This window comes from Empidonax traillii, unplaced genomic scaffold, assembly GCF_003031625.1.
Source record: "Empidonax traillii isolate 1590-97213 ecotype Southwest subspecies unplaced genomic scaffold, ASM303162v1 scaffold152:size925058, whole genome shotgun sequence".
Classification (NCBI taxonomy): domain Eukaryota; kingdom Metazoa; phylum Chordata; class Aves; order Passeriformes; family Tyrannidae; genus Empidonax; species Empidonax traillii.
The window spans coordinates 399,172-414,500 of record NW_020955345.1 but is presented as its reverse complement, the minus strand read 5'-3'; the positions used below and the strand labels follow the sequence as shown (position 1 = coordinate 414,500).

The following is a 15,329-nucleotide window of genomic DNA, read 5'->3' as shown; positions in this document are numbered from 1 at the left end:
TGTTCACTACAATGTCTGTTATCTGTTCCACTCACACAACACTGAAAGGATAATATTCCTAATTAAGGAGTGATGGGAAATACCAGTATGCATTCTAAGACATGCAATCTGATACTAAAGAAGAAGACCCTTATACTTCTATCTATCCAGTATCAGATCACTAAAATAACAGAAATCAGCAATTAAGTCTTATTAGAAAATTGTCCCACGGTTGAACAGCAGTCTCTTGACTAGAACCTTTATTTTCACCAGTTGGGTTCAGAAGCAGCTTGGAACTTGGCAGTGGGCTTCTAAATCAAACACTGCTGAAGTTCTAATACCTTTTAGCAGACAAAATCTATAAGCAGCAAGAACAGGGCCAGTAGTTTCAAAGACAGGTAGCACTTAAAACTGCCTGTTTGATCTTCGTCCCTCATAAGCAGAATGAAAATAGCCATCAAAAACAGCTTTTAAGAACCAGATTGTTCATTTTCTTTTCAGTATTTTTCCAAGAAAGCCACAAGACCATTGAATACCTCTGAACATAACAGAAGCACAATGACTTTCATTCATCTTTTACATTTGACTGTAGAACAGGTGGGGAGAAGCACCTCTTTATCACAAATTTAATTTTTCACCGGAAAAAATATACAGTTGGAAGTAAATTTTGCAACTGTGATATGATCCCTCTCCCTTGAGGAAGGAAACAGTTGTCACGTAACACACATTTCCTCTTGGAGTATTTACAGGTACTGACTGTAACATACACTGCAAGGCCCAGCTCTTCTGGAACAAAAAGGTAAAGAAGAAGATGAAAAGGACAAAGAGAAATGTAAAACAAATAGACAAAACTCCACTTACTAAGTGCACAGCTTCGTTATACATATTGACTTTCAGACATTCTTTAAGCTGACGAATCATGGCTTCTACAAATTCTCCACCAAAATTGTAGTTTCTGGCATTCAGCAACCCAACCAGTGTGGTGTAAACAGTAAGCTTTTCTGGTAACAGACGTGCGCTGACACAGAAAAAGGAACACTTGGTTAGTCGTTTATTCATCACGTGCCAATTGCATTGCACCTTAGAACCTGCTTCTCTTGTCTCACAAGGAAATAAGATTGCTAGCAGGATCTTACAGTATTATCCCACAGTTAGCATCTTACAGATAATATTTCTTGTTTCAACCATAGCCCCTTAGAAAGGCACGTGCCATTTTCAAGTACAATTAAGGTATTTGCTTTTTATTTATATCTAATTGCTGAATATTCCAGAGGGTTGGCCAAATAATATATGTGATAGAATTTATGCAAGGATGTAAGAAGCTGTTTCAAGTTCACAATTTAGAAATAATGTTATTATGCAGCACAGGGAAAGCCAGGCCCTACCATAAAGAATTCTCCTCAACCATTTTTGTATGCATGAAAGCTAACCCTGTACTTTCAGAAGTGTCTCATTGCTACAGGTTAAAAAAAAAAAAGGCACTACTTGCCTTTTATTAACAAGTATTGGTACAAAAATATATTTAAAGTATCTGCAAAACCAGATACTTTAGTGTAGGCTACAGTCTCCCCCCACACCCTTCTTTTGTATTTGTCTTAACTGCCACCTTAGACACTTCACAACCCCTCCCTCAGACATCACTCAGCGACCCTGACATAGGGCACCTCTGCTCCTGCACTCTGCAAGGGAGGGTAAGGAGAACGGTCAGGCAGCAGAGAACCTGCTTTCTGCTCCTCACGTTTGGGATTACAAAGACATGAGCAAATCGTTGCCAGAGAAGAGGAGAAAGCAGTGAGAAAACACTACAGATAATAAGACAAAATAAGTGTTAGCAGCCAACAGCTTTGGTGCTCATAAGCATTTCACCCGGGTTCAGGAAACTGCCCAGCACTGCTGTGTTCCCACAGCTACTGAAGAACAGCTCTCAAGTTTCTTATATCTACTTTGAGCCTTGTACACATTTCAAGTCAAAGTAATGTAAAGTCGTATTTTCCTTGAATTACACCTACTACATAATGAGCTTATTCCTCTACTTCTTTCCTTTGTAGTAAAACAAACTCCATGCTATGATGGCAGCAAGGAACTAGAGCCACTCTTGGCATTTAAACTACCTTTAAACTTATGCACAAAGAAAACACTTCCCATGTTCCCAGACCTCCTCCATACGTACACAGTGCACAGTATTCTGAGTATCTTGCTTTTGTAATTGGGCAGATCAGCTTCCAAAACACCAGCTAGGCCCTCCAAGTTGCTCTCCAAAGACGAATTACTCTAAAATTAAAATGGGGGGAAAAAAGTTTCATCATCAACCACCAGCGTGACTCTCATATCATGCAAGCTAGTGAAGTCTGAGGAGATATCACCTCTTTTTTCACGGCAACAAGCTGTGATAAACTGTTCTCACTTGCCTAAGAGAAGGAGCAGCTACTTCTCAGAAGAGCTGCACCTCACCAACCTCCCCCCTGGGAACTCCAGTGCTCCCCAAGGACGCCAGATGACACCACCTCGGGCATCCGTGCAAGGCAGCCGAGCCTTGGTTAACAACACAGCGTTTGTGCCTTTTTTTTTTCTCAGTGCACGGTCATCTTTTGTCTTTTCACCCCCTCTTCCACTAGCCCTAAATTCCGTCAGGACTGGAAAATGGTGCCACAGGGAGACCAAGTTTATTCCTCCACGTCCTTGGTAAAGTGGGACCACCAACACCCGCAGGCGCACATAAGTTACATAGGTAACTACTGGCTGCCTGTGTATCGCTGCTGGGCAAACACCACGATGCAATTTAAGCACCTGCCCGCCACAGCAAGCGGCTTTGAGAAAACCGACAACTTTCCGCGTATCTCACAAAACACGTGGGGTTTTTTTTTAGGGGAGGTGTGTGTGGGGGGGCCGGCTACTACAGACGACCTGCTACCACATGGTGCACCGAAGGGGAAAGGGGCGAAGGGAAACAAGGCTTGAACTCTCCCGAGCCCACCTACCTTCTCTCCCACCCTGCAGATGAGCGACTCGAGCCTCTCCTCGATCTCCGACGGCTCGGACGTCCTCCGCCTCTTATGGGGCTGCCCTGCTCCAGGAACACACCGAGCACAGCGTTACCGACGCCGGAGAAAACACCCCCCGCTCCCCCCGGCTCCTCCATCCCGCCCCATCCACCCTGCCGGCCGCCCGCGCCACCCCGGGGGATGAGGGCTGCGGGAGCGGGGAGCTCACCATCGCTGTCGTCGCTGTGTCGCCGCCGCGACATGGCGGGAAGGAGCGGCCGGAATGAGGGCTGGGAAGCGGGGAGAGGCGCCGGGAAGCGGCGGGAGGCGGCGGGAGGCGGCGGGAGGAAAAGGGCCGGGACGCCTCGCGCGGGCCCACAGCAACGCGCTCGCTCCCCGCCCGCGGCCGCGCTGCTTCCGGGGCGGGCACGGCCCCTCCCGCCGCTTCCCGGCCGGGCCCGAGCGCTTCCGGGGCGGGCAGGAGGAGGAGGAAGAGCGGGCGCTTCCCGGCGGAGAGGCGGAGATGGTGCCGGCCGAGACCGGCGCGGCCGGCAGGAAGCAGCGCGCCCTCGCCCGCAGGAAGGTGGGTCGGTGCGGGGCCTCACCGGGCCCGGGGCGGGGGTGGGCGCGGCGGCCTCGGTAACGCGGCGGCCTCGGTAACGCGGGTCCTTACGGTGCCTTCCAGGCCTTCTCCCTGTTCGTGAAAGCCAAGGAGGTGCCGGCCGCGTCCCGGTGTCCCGGCGGCGGAGAGGGCGTGCGGTGGCGGTGCTGCCGGCAGGCGTTCGAGGAGCTGCCCGGCATCCACAGGCACGTGGCTCTGCACCACTCCGGAGACCTCGGGCGGCAGGACGGGCTGGATGCGGGGCCAGCAGAGGCCGGAGGGAGCCCTGCGGACGGCCCGGCTCCTGCGGGCAGCCCGGAGATCTCCTGGGCGCTCCCGGACACCAGCAGCATTAGCCACGACGATCTGACGAGGTAAAAAAGCTCCCCGTGGGTTTGCCGGCCCGGGAATGGGCTTTACGTGCCCATCTTTACGTGATTATCTGCTAGTAGTATTTTTTGTGAAATTCAGTCAAGTGACACTTTTAAGGTGCAGAAGATACCTTCCCCGATATTCCTTTAGCTCTTTGAAGTCTTTGGATGCCTTTTATATAAAGAGGTAAATGCACTGCGGGTTTTTTGATGTAGTTCAGTCCATTTAGGGTACTCTCAGAGCTCTGTCATCCCACGTTGTTAAAGCTGACCTATACAGGTGTTGCTGGGCAGCTTGGATCTGTAAGGAAGGAAGGACCATAACAGTAAAGAGCAGAACAGCAGAAGATGCTCTGCACAGGTTCCTTTTCTCTGCTCATTCAGGTACATTAAGGGCTTGTTAGTTATGAAGTAGGTTCACAAAACTGTTCCAGACTGTGAGAGAGTACAGCTTGTGCTGCACGGAATGCAGGCCCACTCAGTCTCACTAAAGGTTTTGGCCTTTTAAATTTAGATAGCTCAAGCACTTGAATTTTCAAGTGCTAGTTTGGCAAATCGAGCATTCAGTGGGACACCTGTACACACAAAAATGATCAATTCCTGTGTCCTGTGTTGAAAGAGCACATGTAGGGCACTAGCAGAAATGTCCCATGCAGCACAGATAAGTTCATTTTGTACCCAGTCCTGACAACTAGAAGTGTGGGAGCTTTTTTTAGTTAATATTCCTTCTCTTTGAAATAAATCAAACCTAGCAGTGCTAATCCCTCCAAAGTTTGTTTGGTTGTTTTTTTTCTCCATATAACTGCCAGAAGAAAATTGTCTGCTTTTTGAATGTTTACTACTAATAGTATGTCTTTGTTCTTTCAAACCCTAACATCCTTTTTCTATTTGGTTATCTTTACCATGCTATGGGCAGCAAGGTGGGAGAAGTACTTCTATATTACTGTTATTGTGAGGTGAAGGATCCAGAGAAGCTCTGTGCTTGGCAAAAGGCTCTATGCCAGCATCTACATCTCACTGGCAAGGTAAGGTTTTAAGCAATGGGTGTATTCTTTAGCAAAAAAAACCTATCTTTGCTTACTATAGGACAATGGGGCATGTGGAGAATTGGGTGTTTGCACCAGAAGATGCTAGTTTGTTAAAACCCCATTAAGAGAGGTACTCAGACTCTGTAAGGTATCTTTTAGATTTCTGCTTAAGAGCTATTGCTACAAAGAAAAAAAAATACAGATAATCTTGTAGCTGTTTTGGTGCAGGAATACCTGGGCTTTGCAGCATCCAGCCAGCCTCTGATCCTCACACAGTGCACGGTGCAGGCCCTGTTCTTGCAAGGGTAATCCCATTTCCATCATTTGAACCATTACACGTGGAAGCAGAAAACTCCTTTTATCACTCCTGCTGTCACCTGAGAACTCCCTGATACACTTTTAGATAAAGGCAAGGAGGCAGAGGTGGTGTAATCACTGGTGTCAATCAGGTGTCTCAGTTAGCATTACTAGGCTAGGTTTTATCCTGTGGCTAGAGGGTACTGCAGCACAACACAGCCTGAGGGCCAAGCTAGAGGTGCAGCAGTGTGTAGTGTGGAACTGGGCTTGCTCTGCTTCGTGGTTATGTGTATCGTAACTCCTGAGGGCACAGCGATCTTCCAGCCCAGTAACTACACCAAGCTGTAATCCATACAATCAGGAATTAGGCGAGAGCAACTGACATCTTAGACCACACCATAGGAGAGCACTGTTCATTCCTGTACTGTCTTTGTTCTCCTCATTCTTGGCAGGCCAAAAGGAGGTGAGTTGCTTATCTAGCTGGCCTCTTGAGGCTGTGGGCAAAGGTTAGTTTTGGCCTCATGAAGCTGGTGTTCCTAGACTGTCTGGAGGACGACTCAGAGGAGGAGACTCCTTTTGTCTTTGACTTTGACTTGTCTTCCTAAGTAGCTTCTTTCTCTCTGCCCATGCTAGGCACATTCCCTGTTGTACCTCAGCACAGGAGATGTGGGAGTGAAATGTCCTGATGCGTTCACTTCTTTTTCTGCTCAGCTCTCTTGCTTGGCAGTTGGTATTTTTCTCAAATTCCTTTTTTTTTTTTTTTTTCATCTCATCTCTGAGGCAGGTACAGCATTTAGCTTCTTAACGACTTGTTTTTCTCCTTTCGTCTTATGTTCAGTCTTCCCTCCCTCCCCCTACTTCAGCACTTTTGTTCATTTGTCAGTGCTGAAGATAAAATGACTCACCCTGAAGTTTAATATTAGATACGACATTATGCATATTCACATTTTGCTTTTAGCTGCGTGAGTCATGGGGCACAAGCCTATTGTTCTTCCTGAGGCAGACTTCCAGTGGGAATTTTAATGCTGATTGCAGGATTTGCAGACAGCAACTTCTCTGTTTAGAAAGCATTTCTGTTTATTGCACGGACTCTTCTGACCATCTTGATATGACTCTTTTGAAATGGCTCAGAAGTGATTACTGGGGTTTTTTTCCCTATTTACTGTCTTTATGTTTAACTTCAGTATAACCATATTTTCCTTCCTTATTCAGTAGTCTCTTTTCTGAACATACTCTTGTGCCTGTCTTTTCCATCCAGTTATATTTTGCTAATTTCCCTGTGATCTGTTTTGCTGTCACTAAGGCTCAGCCCCAGCTTCTCCTCTTGCCTTCTAGGTACGAGTTGCTTCAGAGGGGATTAACGGGACAGTTGGTGGAAGTAAAGTAGCTACCAGTCTCTACATTGAAGTTATGCTTTCCCAGCCTCTGTTCAAAAACGTTTTGTCTCACGAGGATTTCAAGGTATGAAAAAGTAATTTCTACGTAGACATTGTTAATGCAGGTAATTTAATTTTTAAGAAATAAGCACATTCCTTCCTGACAGCATTACCTCTGCTGTAGCAGTTCTGCCCTGCCAGCACTTATGTAAGCCAAGGGTTCTTAACCATACTTGTTTAGATATCTTTGCTGGCTTTTACCAGCATTAGCAGTTATCATGAGCTCTGACGGCAGCTGCTACAAGCTTTGGCAGCTGTGGGTGCTTCAGCCCCATCAGTCTTCAACAAGCATTTTCTCCAACTTGAGTAGGCATCATGACATTCTCTTAGACAAGGAAAGTATTTCCACGCTGTCCTCTTCACCCTAATTTGAGATCCTTGACTAGAAGCCTACTGATTTAGGTTCATGGAGGCTTCGGTATCTGTACAGGTGCATTGTCCATTCCATGAATTGGATATCTTCTAAAGAAAACACACAGGCGCAGTCAAGAGGTTTCTTCCTCCTCCAGTTAGTACCTGGCTGGAGGCAGAGGTGCTGACTTCTGCTTGAGCCTGAGCTTATGTGCTGATGGCTGTCCTCAGATGGTGAAGGCAGCTGTGGCTGGTGCACTCTGTGGCATCCTGGTACGCTTTGGCTGCCCCAGCACTGTAGGTGCTGGTTTCTGTGTGAGGAAGGAAAGCTGTTCCTAAAGCAGCAGCTCTTCTCCCCACAGTTTTATTTGCAGGGAGAGCTATTTTTTTTTTTCCCATAAGCAACTAGACCTCAGGAATTAGTGAAACTGCGGAACTCAAGTTCCACATAGAGCTGCAGTGATGATTCAGTCTTAGCTTTTTAACTGTTTGTTGTGCTTGGCTGAATTTCAGTGGGAATTGCGTTAGTTATAGTTATCTGCAGATGCTAAAACAGAACAGGGATGGCATTTTACTTCAAGCTTTCTGGGCATCAACATTCATGCATTAGTACATTACAGTATTTTCTGTATTTGCCTAAACCTCAGGATTTAAGTGTGGATTTCTGAAGGAGAGATATTCCTTTCCCTCAGCCGCCAAGACATTTTCATGTTCTAATGAGCTGTAGAAATTAAAGTGAGTGGGTAATTTTAACTTTGACACCTGGCAAATGTTGGTGAATTGGTTTTGTGTTTGTTTACCTAGAGCAGTGCAGGAGGAGCTCACTGTTTCCCAGACCTTCGAATTGGAGTATTTAAAGAAATTGTACCTATGGGCATTGATCCAAAGATAGTGTCTTATAAAGAAACTGGTAAGTTTATTTGACTAAAAATAAAGCCTCTCACCCAAGTGAGAGGTAAGTGAAGAATAAAGGAATAAAGTACCTTTATCAATGACCAGGACACAGGACAAACAGATACTGCTTTCTTACTGGTAATCAGAAGCTACTAGTACAGGAAATTTGCTGGCCCAGGTTTTAGTTTGCTAAGTGTTTAGCTGCCTCAGAAAACTTAACATTAAATTCTCATTTTGTGGGAAACAGTTCAGATGACATCAAGCAGTTACGTTGTTGTGGGATAGGGACGTACCTTGTGCTTTAGTTAAGGAGTAAGTCACTGGATACCTGCTAAATGCAGATGTGAGGTGAAACTATGTTCGATGGTTACAAAAGACATTTCTATGCATGAATATATTCATATTCTAAGTATTCTGTAGGAGTTTGAGACTGCTCAGAAAATAAATCATATGAAGAGCTCCAATGCTCTTGTTGGGCTTATCTTGCAGTAAGAACCAAGCTGTATAAAAAGAGCTTTTTCCATGGAGTTGCTTGTGGATTCAGTGGGCTCTGGTGTTGTTTATGCTGAGAGCTTTTTTCTTTTTTAGAAAATATAGAATCCCAGTGAAGCTTCCAGTTGAGCATGTGCATGTTCCTATGTTGGGGACTGATGACTTGGTGCCGCTCGTTTTGAAGGCAGGCCCTTCTAGTGACTTTTGCACTAAAGCAGAGAAGGGTTCTGCATGAGGTCCATGCCACTCCCCCAAAACAGACTGCATTTGTTTTGTGCTGCCTGTAGCTGCGTACCGTGCATTATGCCCAATAAGGTATTCCTGGCTATGCCTTTGCTATGAGGAGGCTTATATAGATGGTAAGCAGGAGCACAGCAAATGGCAATTAACAGAGCAGTTTGGGTTTGGGGTTTTTTTTTTCCCACCAAGAGGTTTTATTGGTGCCAAACTTCTACAGCATCTTTCTGTGTTTTGGGGAGAGGATTTTATCCCCATTATTTTGTAGTTTGTGGGATGTGTGTTTGAATATTTTTCCTTTTTTTTTTCCCCCTTTTTCCTCCTATTTTACAGCGTTTTATGGAGATGGTTCCTATTACTCAACTGGGTTGCTTGTAGGTGGGGGGGTTTAAGTAAGGTAAAGGATTTTGCTGGTTTTCTTTTTTGTTTGTTTTTATTACATTGGGAGTCTTAAGCCCTGAGCAACCTGAAAGCTGAGAAACTTTATGTAAATTGAAGTTGTACTGAAATTAATAATGCTTACGGAAATTTTCCATTTTGATCAAGAAGAGTTTTAATTTAAAAATTGCATTTTTTTATTCTTCTGCACCTCCAAATGTAATGACAGATGAGCAAAGGGAAGTGAAACGTTTTTCACTCTTTCTTTTACAATGGTAAGAGGTGCCAGGAGGATGCAACAAAAGACCACAGAGACAGGCTTCTGCTGCTTCTTTGTCACGTGGGACAGTGTTGTGTTTTCTTTCATTTGCCAATAGGAAGCCAAAGATGGATAAACTTGGCTGAGTTGGGATGAAAAGGCTATGAACAATCAGAAATTTTTTTTTTGGGGGGGACTTCTGAAGAGCATCTGGATCAGTGAGATCATATATAACATTGTTTTGTGGTTCTGCTTCTCACTTTTCTTTCCCCTTCCCCCCTCCTCCCTTTTTTTTTTTTTTTTTGTGTGTGTTAAAGGAATCCATTTATCCCCTCAGGAATTTCACAGAGAAGTAGAACAGTATTTGTCTCAGGCCAGTCAAGGACAAAGCGATACCATCTTGCTGGACTGTAGGAACTTCTATGAAAGTAAAATAGTAAGTGTTGTTTGCCTGCTTCTTGCAGTGTGTTACAGGTGCTGGAATGAAGCATGTACCACTATGAGGGTGTAACCTTACTGGAAGAAGAGATGCCGTATTCCAGATTGACTGTAATGTATACAAAGTTTTGTAGTGAATATTAGACACAAACCGTAGAGGACTCACTCACAGCTCAGCCTGGAGCCTGCCTTGCTAAGTGCTTGGCAGGAAGAACACAAAGTGGTCCATACAACATTAGCAGTGAATGTTTGAAATAAAAGTGGCATAATTTGTAGGGATGCTCTTCAGCATTTTTTGCCTTGTCCCATATGTAAAAAAGAACAGGAGCATCCTGCTGTCACAACCACCACCCCTCTGTGTTGTGGTTTGTCTTCTCTCTGACAGTGCTGTTCTGCTTAGCTCAGTCTTTTCTGTTTGGATGAGGAGACATGCTGTGTCGAGAATCGTCCTGCAGTTTTTAACATGTGTTTTAATGCATAGATGCATCTGAGGAGCTGCCTAAAACAGCTGCAGTGAGATGAGTGTTCTGGGCCAAACATTTGTTACTTCCTGTAGTTTGAAGCACAAACCTTACCAGTAATACTGCTTGTAACCAGTGGCATTGGCCATCTCTTGTAATTGCAGGGGCAATTCCAGGGCTGTCTGGCTCCAGATATCAGGAAGTTCAGCTATTTTCCCAGCTACGTAGATGAAAACCTGGAGCTTTTCAAAGACAAGCGTGTCCTGATGTACTGCACAGGAGGGATTCGTTGTGAAAGAGGCTCTGCTTACCTAAGGAGCAAGGTAAGATGTGGTTCTGAGGGCACAAGTGTTGGGGAGTTAACGCTGCTCTGAAGGCACCTGTCTTTTGTTTTGCTGGTACATTCCTACTGTGCACGAACTGCCTAATGCACAGGTGAGGAAATAAATGCCTCTAACTCGTGCTTGCCTCATGCTGTCTCTCAAGGATGCAGATAGTTCAATGCAGCTCATTATAATCTGCATGGACTAGTGTCACAGCAGAGGTTGATCTGTGAAAATAATTATGCAACCCATTTGTTGATTAGGGGTATTTTTACGTCCGCTGTAGGAGTGTTTCAGGAGGGCTTGAGAACGTTCTGCAGTGTTTCCACAGACGCTGTCTCGGCTATGCTCTGTGGTCATTACTGCACGGCTTGAGTATCTCAGAGTGATGAAAACAGCCAGTCAGTGCTTTCCCAGTGTTGTGGATTTAAATCCAGCACATTGCATTGTTCTAATTGTGCTTTCCATCCCACTCTTCTCCTGGATCCTTCCCTCAAGGATCAAGGGAACAGAACACATAAGCATTCTCCTGAGACTTAAACCGTTTTCTCTGCTGCATCAATGTGAACCCTGAGAAATTCTGCTACCGGTAGCAGTTAACTACATAAAACCAGAATAAGCAGCAATTCATGGAGGTTTAAAAGCATTTGATCTGTGATGCAGCACACCTCCCTCAGGTGAGGAGGTGACCAGCTTCTTTTGACTGTAGCATTAAATGCCCAGTCGGGTTCATGTCAACAAGCCAACATTGTGGAGCTGCCCAGTAGTCCCTGATGGCACTGCCTAGGGTGTGAGTGCACGTGGTGCCATCTGATGGTCAGTGAGAAGCTGCTGCTTTTCACTGACCCCTGGCATTTACAACATTTGCTTTGGGAACTCTGGCACACCACCACTGCTGCGGTCTCCTTCAGCTTTTCTGCTAATATGCTTTAAACAGGCAGTGTGCAGAGAGGTTTACCAGCTAAAAGGTGGAATTCACAAGTACCTGGAAGAGTTTCCAGATGGATTCTACAGGGGGAAGCTGTTTGTATTTGATGATCGTTACGCCATTTGTTCCAATGAAGATATCATCTCAGGTAGGACTAGATAACGTAAGTGCAGAAGGCTGGGAAGCTATTGCAATAATTTCCAGAGCTGTGCAGGATAGGGGCAGCCAAACTGGTCTACGCAGTTCTTCCTCATACTTGGTTTGATCTTTTAGTGTTATCACTTTTCATCATGACTCTCAGCTCTATGGCTTTAACACGTAAAATAGAAATGAAAGAAAAGTGGGTCACTGAAAAGAATTCACTAAAACTGGAGCAGTAAAAGGCAGCATTCCCTGTAGAACAGCTGCTGCTATGAGCCGTCTGCACCTATGGAGATGTATGTCAGGCACCACTGCTGTTGCTACCTGCTTGTTGCCCACAGTGCTGATCAGACTGTGGTTGGCCAAATGACCCAAGTTTTAGGTAGTTTTCCTGCTGCCAGCAGTTCTCTGCTCCAGTAATTTGACAGAATATCAACACAGGATACCAGGCACTGTGAGAGTAGCAGCACTGTACTCTACAGTACTTTGTTATTTTCATGCTTTAAAATTTTCTGTAGCTGGTGGAATTTCAGTGACCTCTAGTAGCAGTTGTTAAGAATATAGCTTGGTCTTCTGGCTGGGATTGCTCTTCATTTACTGCAAATGAAATAATCTACCACCTTCCTATCAGTTGCCAGGTACAACAAATAGATGGAATTTGTCTCTGGCCCTTTTTTTTTTTTTTTTTTTTTCCAGGAAGCAGTGCAGATTTTTCTCTGAGTTAGTAATTTTTCAAGCATAACCTCTCATTTCCTCTGCTGCAATTACTGTATACATCTTGAGGGGGCCTGACTTGGTGTAGAAACAGAACACACTCTGGACACATCAAAGCCATCCCTACAGAAGTTTCCAGGGGAAGTGTTGTGGTGCAGCTAAACTGGGCTGTAGCTTTCAGTTTAAGAGTTAAAACCTCTGATATTGTGGAAGGACTCCACCAGGACTGCAAATGACACCCTGTCTGCACAAGCCATTGCTTGTAGATGGAAGGAAGTTCCATGTCACCCCTTTCCCAGAGGCAACACTTCTGTATACTGGCTTGGTTACCACCTGCATATCTTTCTTCTTCTCTTGACATTAAGAACATTAAGAATCTTTAAATCTGTCTATTCAGAACTAGAGGAAGGACTAGTGAGTACTTTCCTCTTTCCCTGAGAGAAAACAGTCCTGTGTTTTTCATATCAAAACCAGAAGTTTAAAAGTTATCTAGATTCTAGATCAAGCTAAGCAGGAATTAAAAACATGGAAGGCAATAGATAGCCACTTAAATGAGAGCTGGCAGCCCCCTGGTGCCATGGCAAGCCCTCTGCCAGGAGAAGAGCCAGAGCAGTGCAGGTGTTAACTTTTTTTCTTTTCCTCCTCCCTCCAGCGTGCAGATACTGTGGGGCGCTGTGGGACCAGTATAAACTTTGTTCGAGCCAGCACTGCCGGCAGCTTGTCCTGACATGTCCAAGTTGTTGCAACAAAGGTCTTACAGCTTGCTGTCCTGTCTGTCAAGAGAAGGAGCTCAAGGTGACTTCAAGGGCTGCAGGACAGACACTTAAGGAGGAATGTGAATGCACAAGGAGACGGCCAAGGGTACCTATTGAACGTATCTCGCAAAGGATGCTGGACACAGGAAAAGATTAGGCTGTTTCACTGGCTGATCTGACATGTGCTAATGTGAAGGGCTTCTATAACCAGATCCCTATCTGTTAATCAGTTAGGTTTGGAAATCATGAAAATGTGTTGGCTTGGAAAGTCGTGCTCATATGCTGCCTTTAAACCTAGAGTATACCCTGAAAACCATCCATTACTTGCCTGTAAATTACCAGAGTGCCCAACACGTCACCAGCACTGCAGGATTCCTCTCCCTGGGGACAGCCTTGTAGTGTGGCCTTTACCATGGGGATTTTGGAGCAGAGTATCTGCAGTGTGACAGAGCTGCTCACAATTCAAAAGAAACTTAAAGGACATAAGAACAATTCTGTTCTTTCCTTCCTGCATGGAGATCAATCTCTCTGACCTCTCCAGTGATCATGCATTTGCTCCCATAGCTGGTGGTAGGGTGTGCAAACAGCAGATTTGGTGTGGGTACATGACTAGATTAGAGCTGAAGATACTTTCCATGTGCGCACCACCTCCTGCATCTCTTACTTTAGACCAGTGAGAAGCAAGGGGTAGTTACCTGAAGTCACCGACTTAACTCTTGTGTAAAACTGGCTGAAGGCAGCATAAGGATAACTGGAGCAAAGGCCCAGAGAGAGTCTGCCCAGCCATAGTTGTGTGACCTGTAATGGCCAGTCTCTTCGCGAACGAAGAACCGGGGAAGGTCTTTTACACCTTCCAGCCTGCGCATTGGATTTTTTAGGTGAGACACAGTGTGCGCGGAACTGAGCCCACCCTTTAATCCTGAGGTTCATCTGCCGGGGCCAAGCACGCTTGGACGGTGGCAGCGAGGTCCTCAGGACGTAGATGGATTGCCTTACGGGCTAACGAGCTCCATCTGCCCGGGGAGGGGCCCCGACCGGGAATCGAACCCGGGTCTCTGCGGTGACAGTGCAGTGTGTTTTCCTCTACACCACCGGGGGCTCCCTGTGTGACCTGTAGGGTGAACAGCAAAAACCATCCCCATTCCAATGCTCAGTCTCCCTGTGGACTGTTGTTTCCTTCAACTTGTCAGTATATGAAATATCCAGGGCTCAGCTCTGCTTGCACTGAAAAAAAAACCTGACAGCTTGAAGCTTTTTGAAACAAGCACACAAAAGGGGAAGCACAGAGACTGTCAAAATACCGGCACTATGGCGCTGGAAGTGATGCATGTGTGCATAAATGTCAGCAACAGCTATAAGGAGATTGCAAGATCCTTTATCCAGGTTAAATAATTCAAGATCTGGGGAGCATTTGTCCTTTTTAAACATGAGTTGAGTTTTTTTAAAAGCTGCGAGATATTTGTGGAATTTCCAGCACCTGTTAGTGGAGAAATTGAATTTGAAGGAACCTACAGCAGATGAGCTCAAAATACTTTCCCACATGCTGCTTTGTGTGCCTGATGCTGTACAATGTACAGAAAGGATTTATTAATAGTGTAGATGCATCTTGACTGAAAAATGTCTTTGAAACATACTGTCATTCTGGGAACTAAACACCATTTAGTCACTGGGGTTTTTTTTGAGCTGGCAACTGCTTTAAAAAGCAAGAAAACAGTTCACAGTTCTGTAGTTGCTTAATAACAGTTAGGGCTATGTTATTTTCATACAGATTGTGACTTCTCCCATGGTGCTATTAATTCAGCAAGGCCTCGAGTTGGCTTGACTAGCAACTTAAATATATGGACATTGGTTCCATTAAAGCCATGGCAAGCATTTCCTCTTGCTTCCAGTATTGCCACTGTGAAATAATGGTTCAGCAACTGTCTTTCTGACAATCCATTAATGAGGCAAAACTTTGAATCTAAAGAGTATTTCTTTTGAGCATCTTTCTAGGATAGTGTTTAGTAGTAAATCTATGAGAATTCCCAGCAGTAGACACCTTCAGCAGAAGTCTAAGCAGTACCAATGTTTCCCTGACAGCTTGCCTTCCAATCTTTGCTGGCCATTCAGCCTCTGTGGTTTTGAGGACTTGGAGTACTTGTGGAGAAAGAAGCATGCAAGCTGTACTTGCAGGTCTGGTCTAGAACACTGATGGGGATTGTTCCAGCTTGCATGGTATGCTCTTCTAGTGTTAAGCTAAAAGGAAACACAGTTTTGTAATTCAGT

At 45.1% G+C, this 15,329-nt stretch overlaps 2 protein-coding genes across 2 annotated transcripts in view; one reads left to right on the top strand and one right to left on the bottom strand.

The window, feature by feature from the left end:
• The window catches only part of NCBP1 (nuclear cap binding protein subunit 1), a 31,572-nt gene extending 28,272 nt beyond the window's left edge, over positions 1-3,300 (bottom strand). Inside the window, exons 1-4 of the mRNA XM_027884672.1 lie at positions 3,190-3,300; positions 2,958-3,043; positions 2,150-2,250; positions 841-997 (exon numbers count right to left, since the gene is read on the bottom strand). Coding sequence (XP_027740473.1) covers positions 841-997; positions 2,150-2,250; positions 2,958-3,043; positions 3,190-3,223 — 378 coding nt within the window. The 5' untranslated portion in view covers positions 3,224-3,300. The remainder of the gene's footprint in view (positions 1-840; positions 998-2,149; positions 2,251-2,957; positions 3,044-3,189) is intronic.
• Positions 3,301-3,446: 146 nt separating this feature from the next.
• On the top strand, positions 3,447-13,828 carry TSTD2 (thiosulfate sulfurtransferase like domain containing 2). The gene is made up of 9 exons (XM_027884681.1): positions 3,447-3,543; positions 3,646-3,935; positions 4,849-4,957; positions 6,593-6,718; positions 7,849-7,954; positions 9,622-9,740; positions 10,368-10,526; positions 11,464-11,602; positions 12,962-13,828. Exons 1-9 carry the CDS (start codon positions 3,484-3,486, stop codon positions 13,219-13,221), a joined length of 1,368 nt encoding a protein of 455 aa, XP_027740482.1. The 5' UTR covers positions 3,447-3,483; the 3' UTR covers positions 13,222-13,828.
• The last annotated feature ends 1,501 nt before the right edge of the window (positions 13,829-15,329 follow it).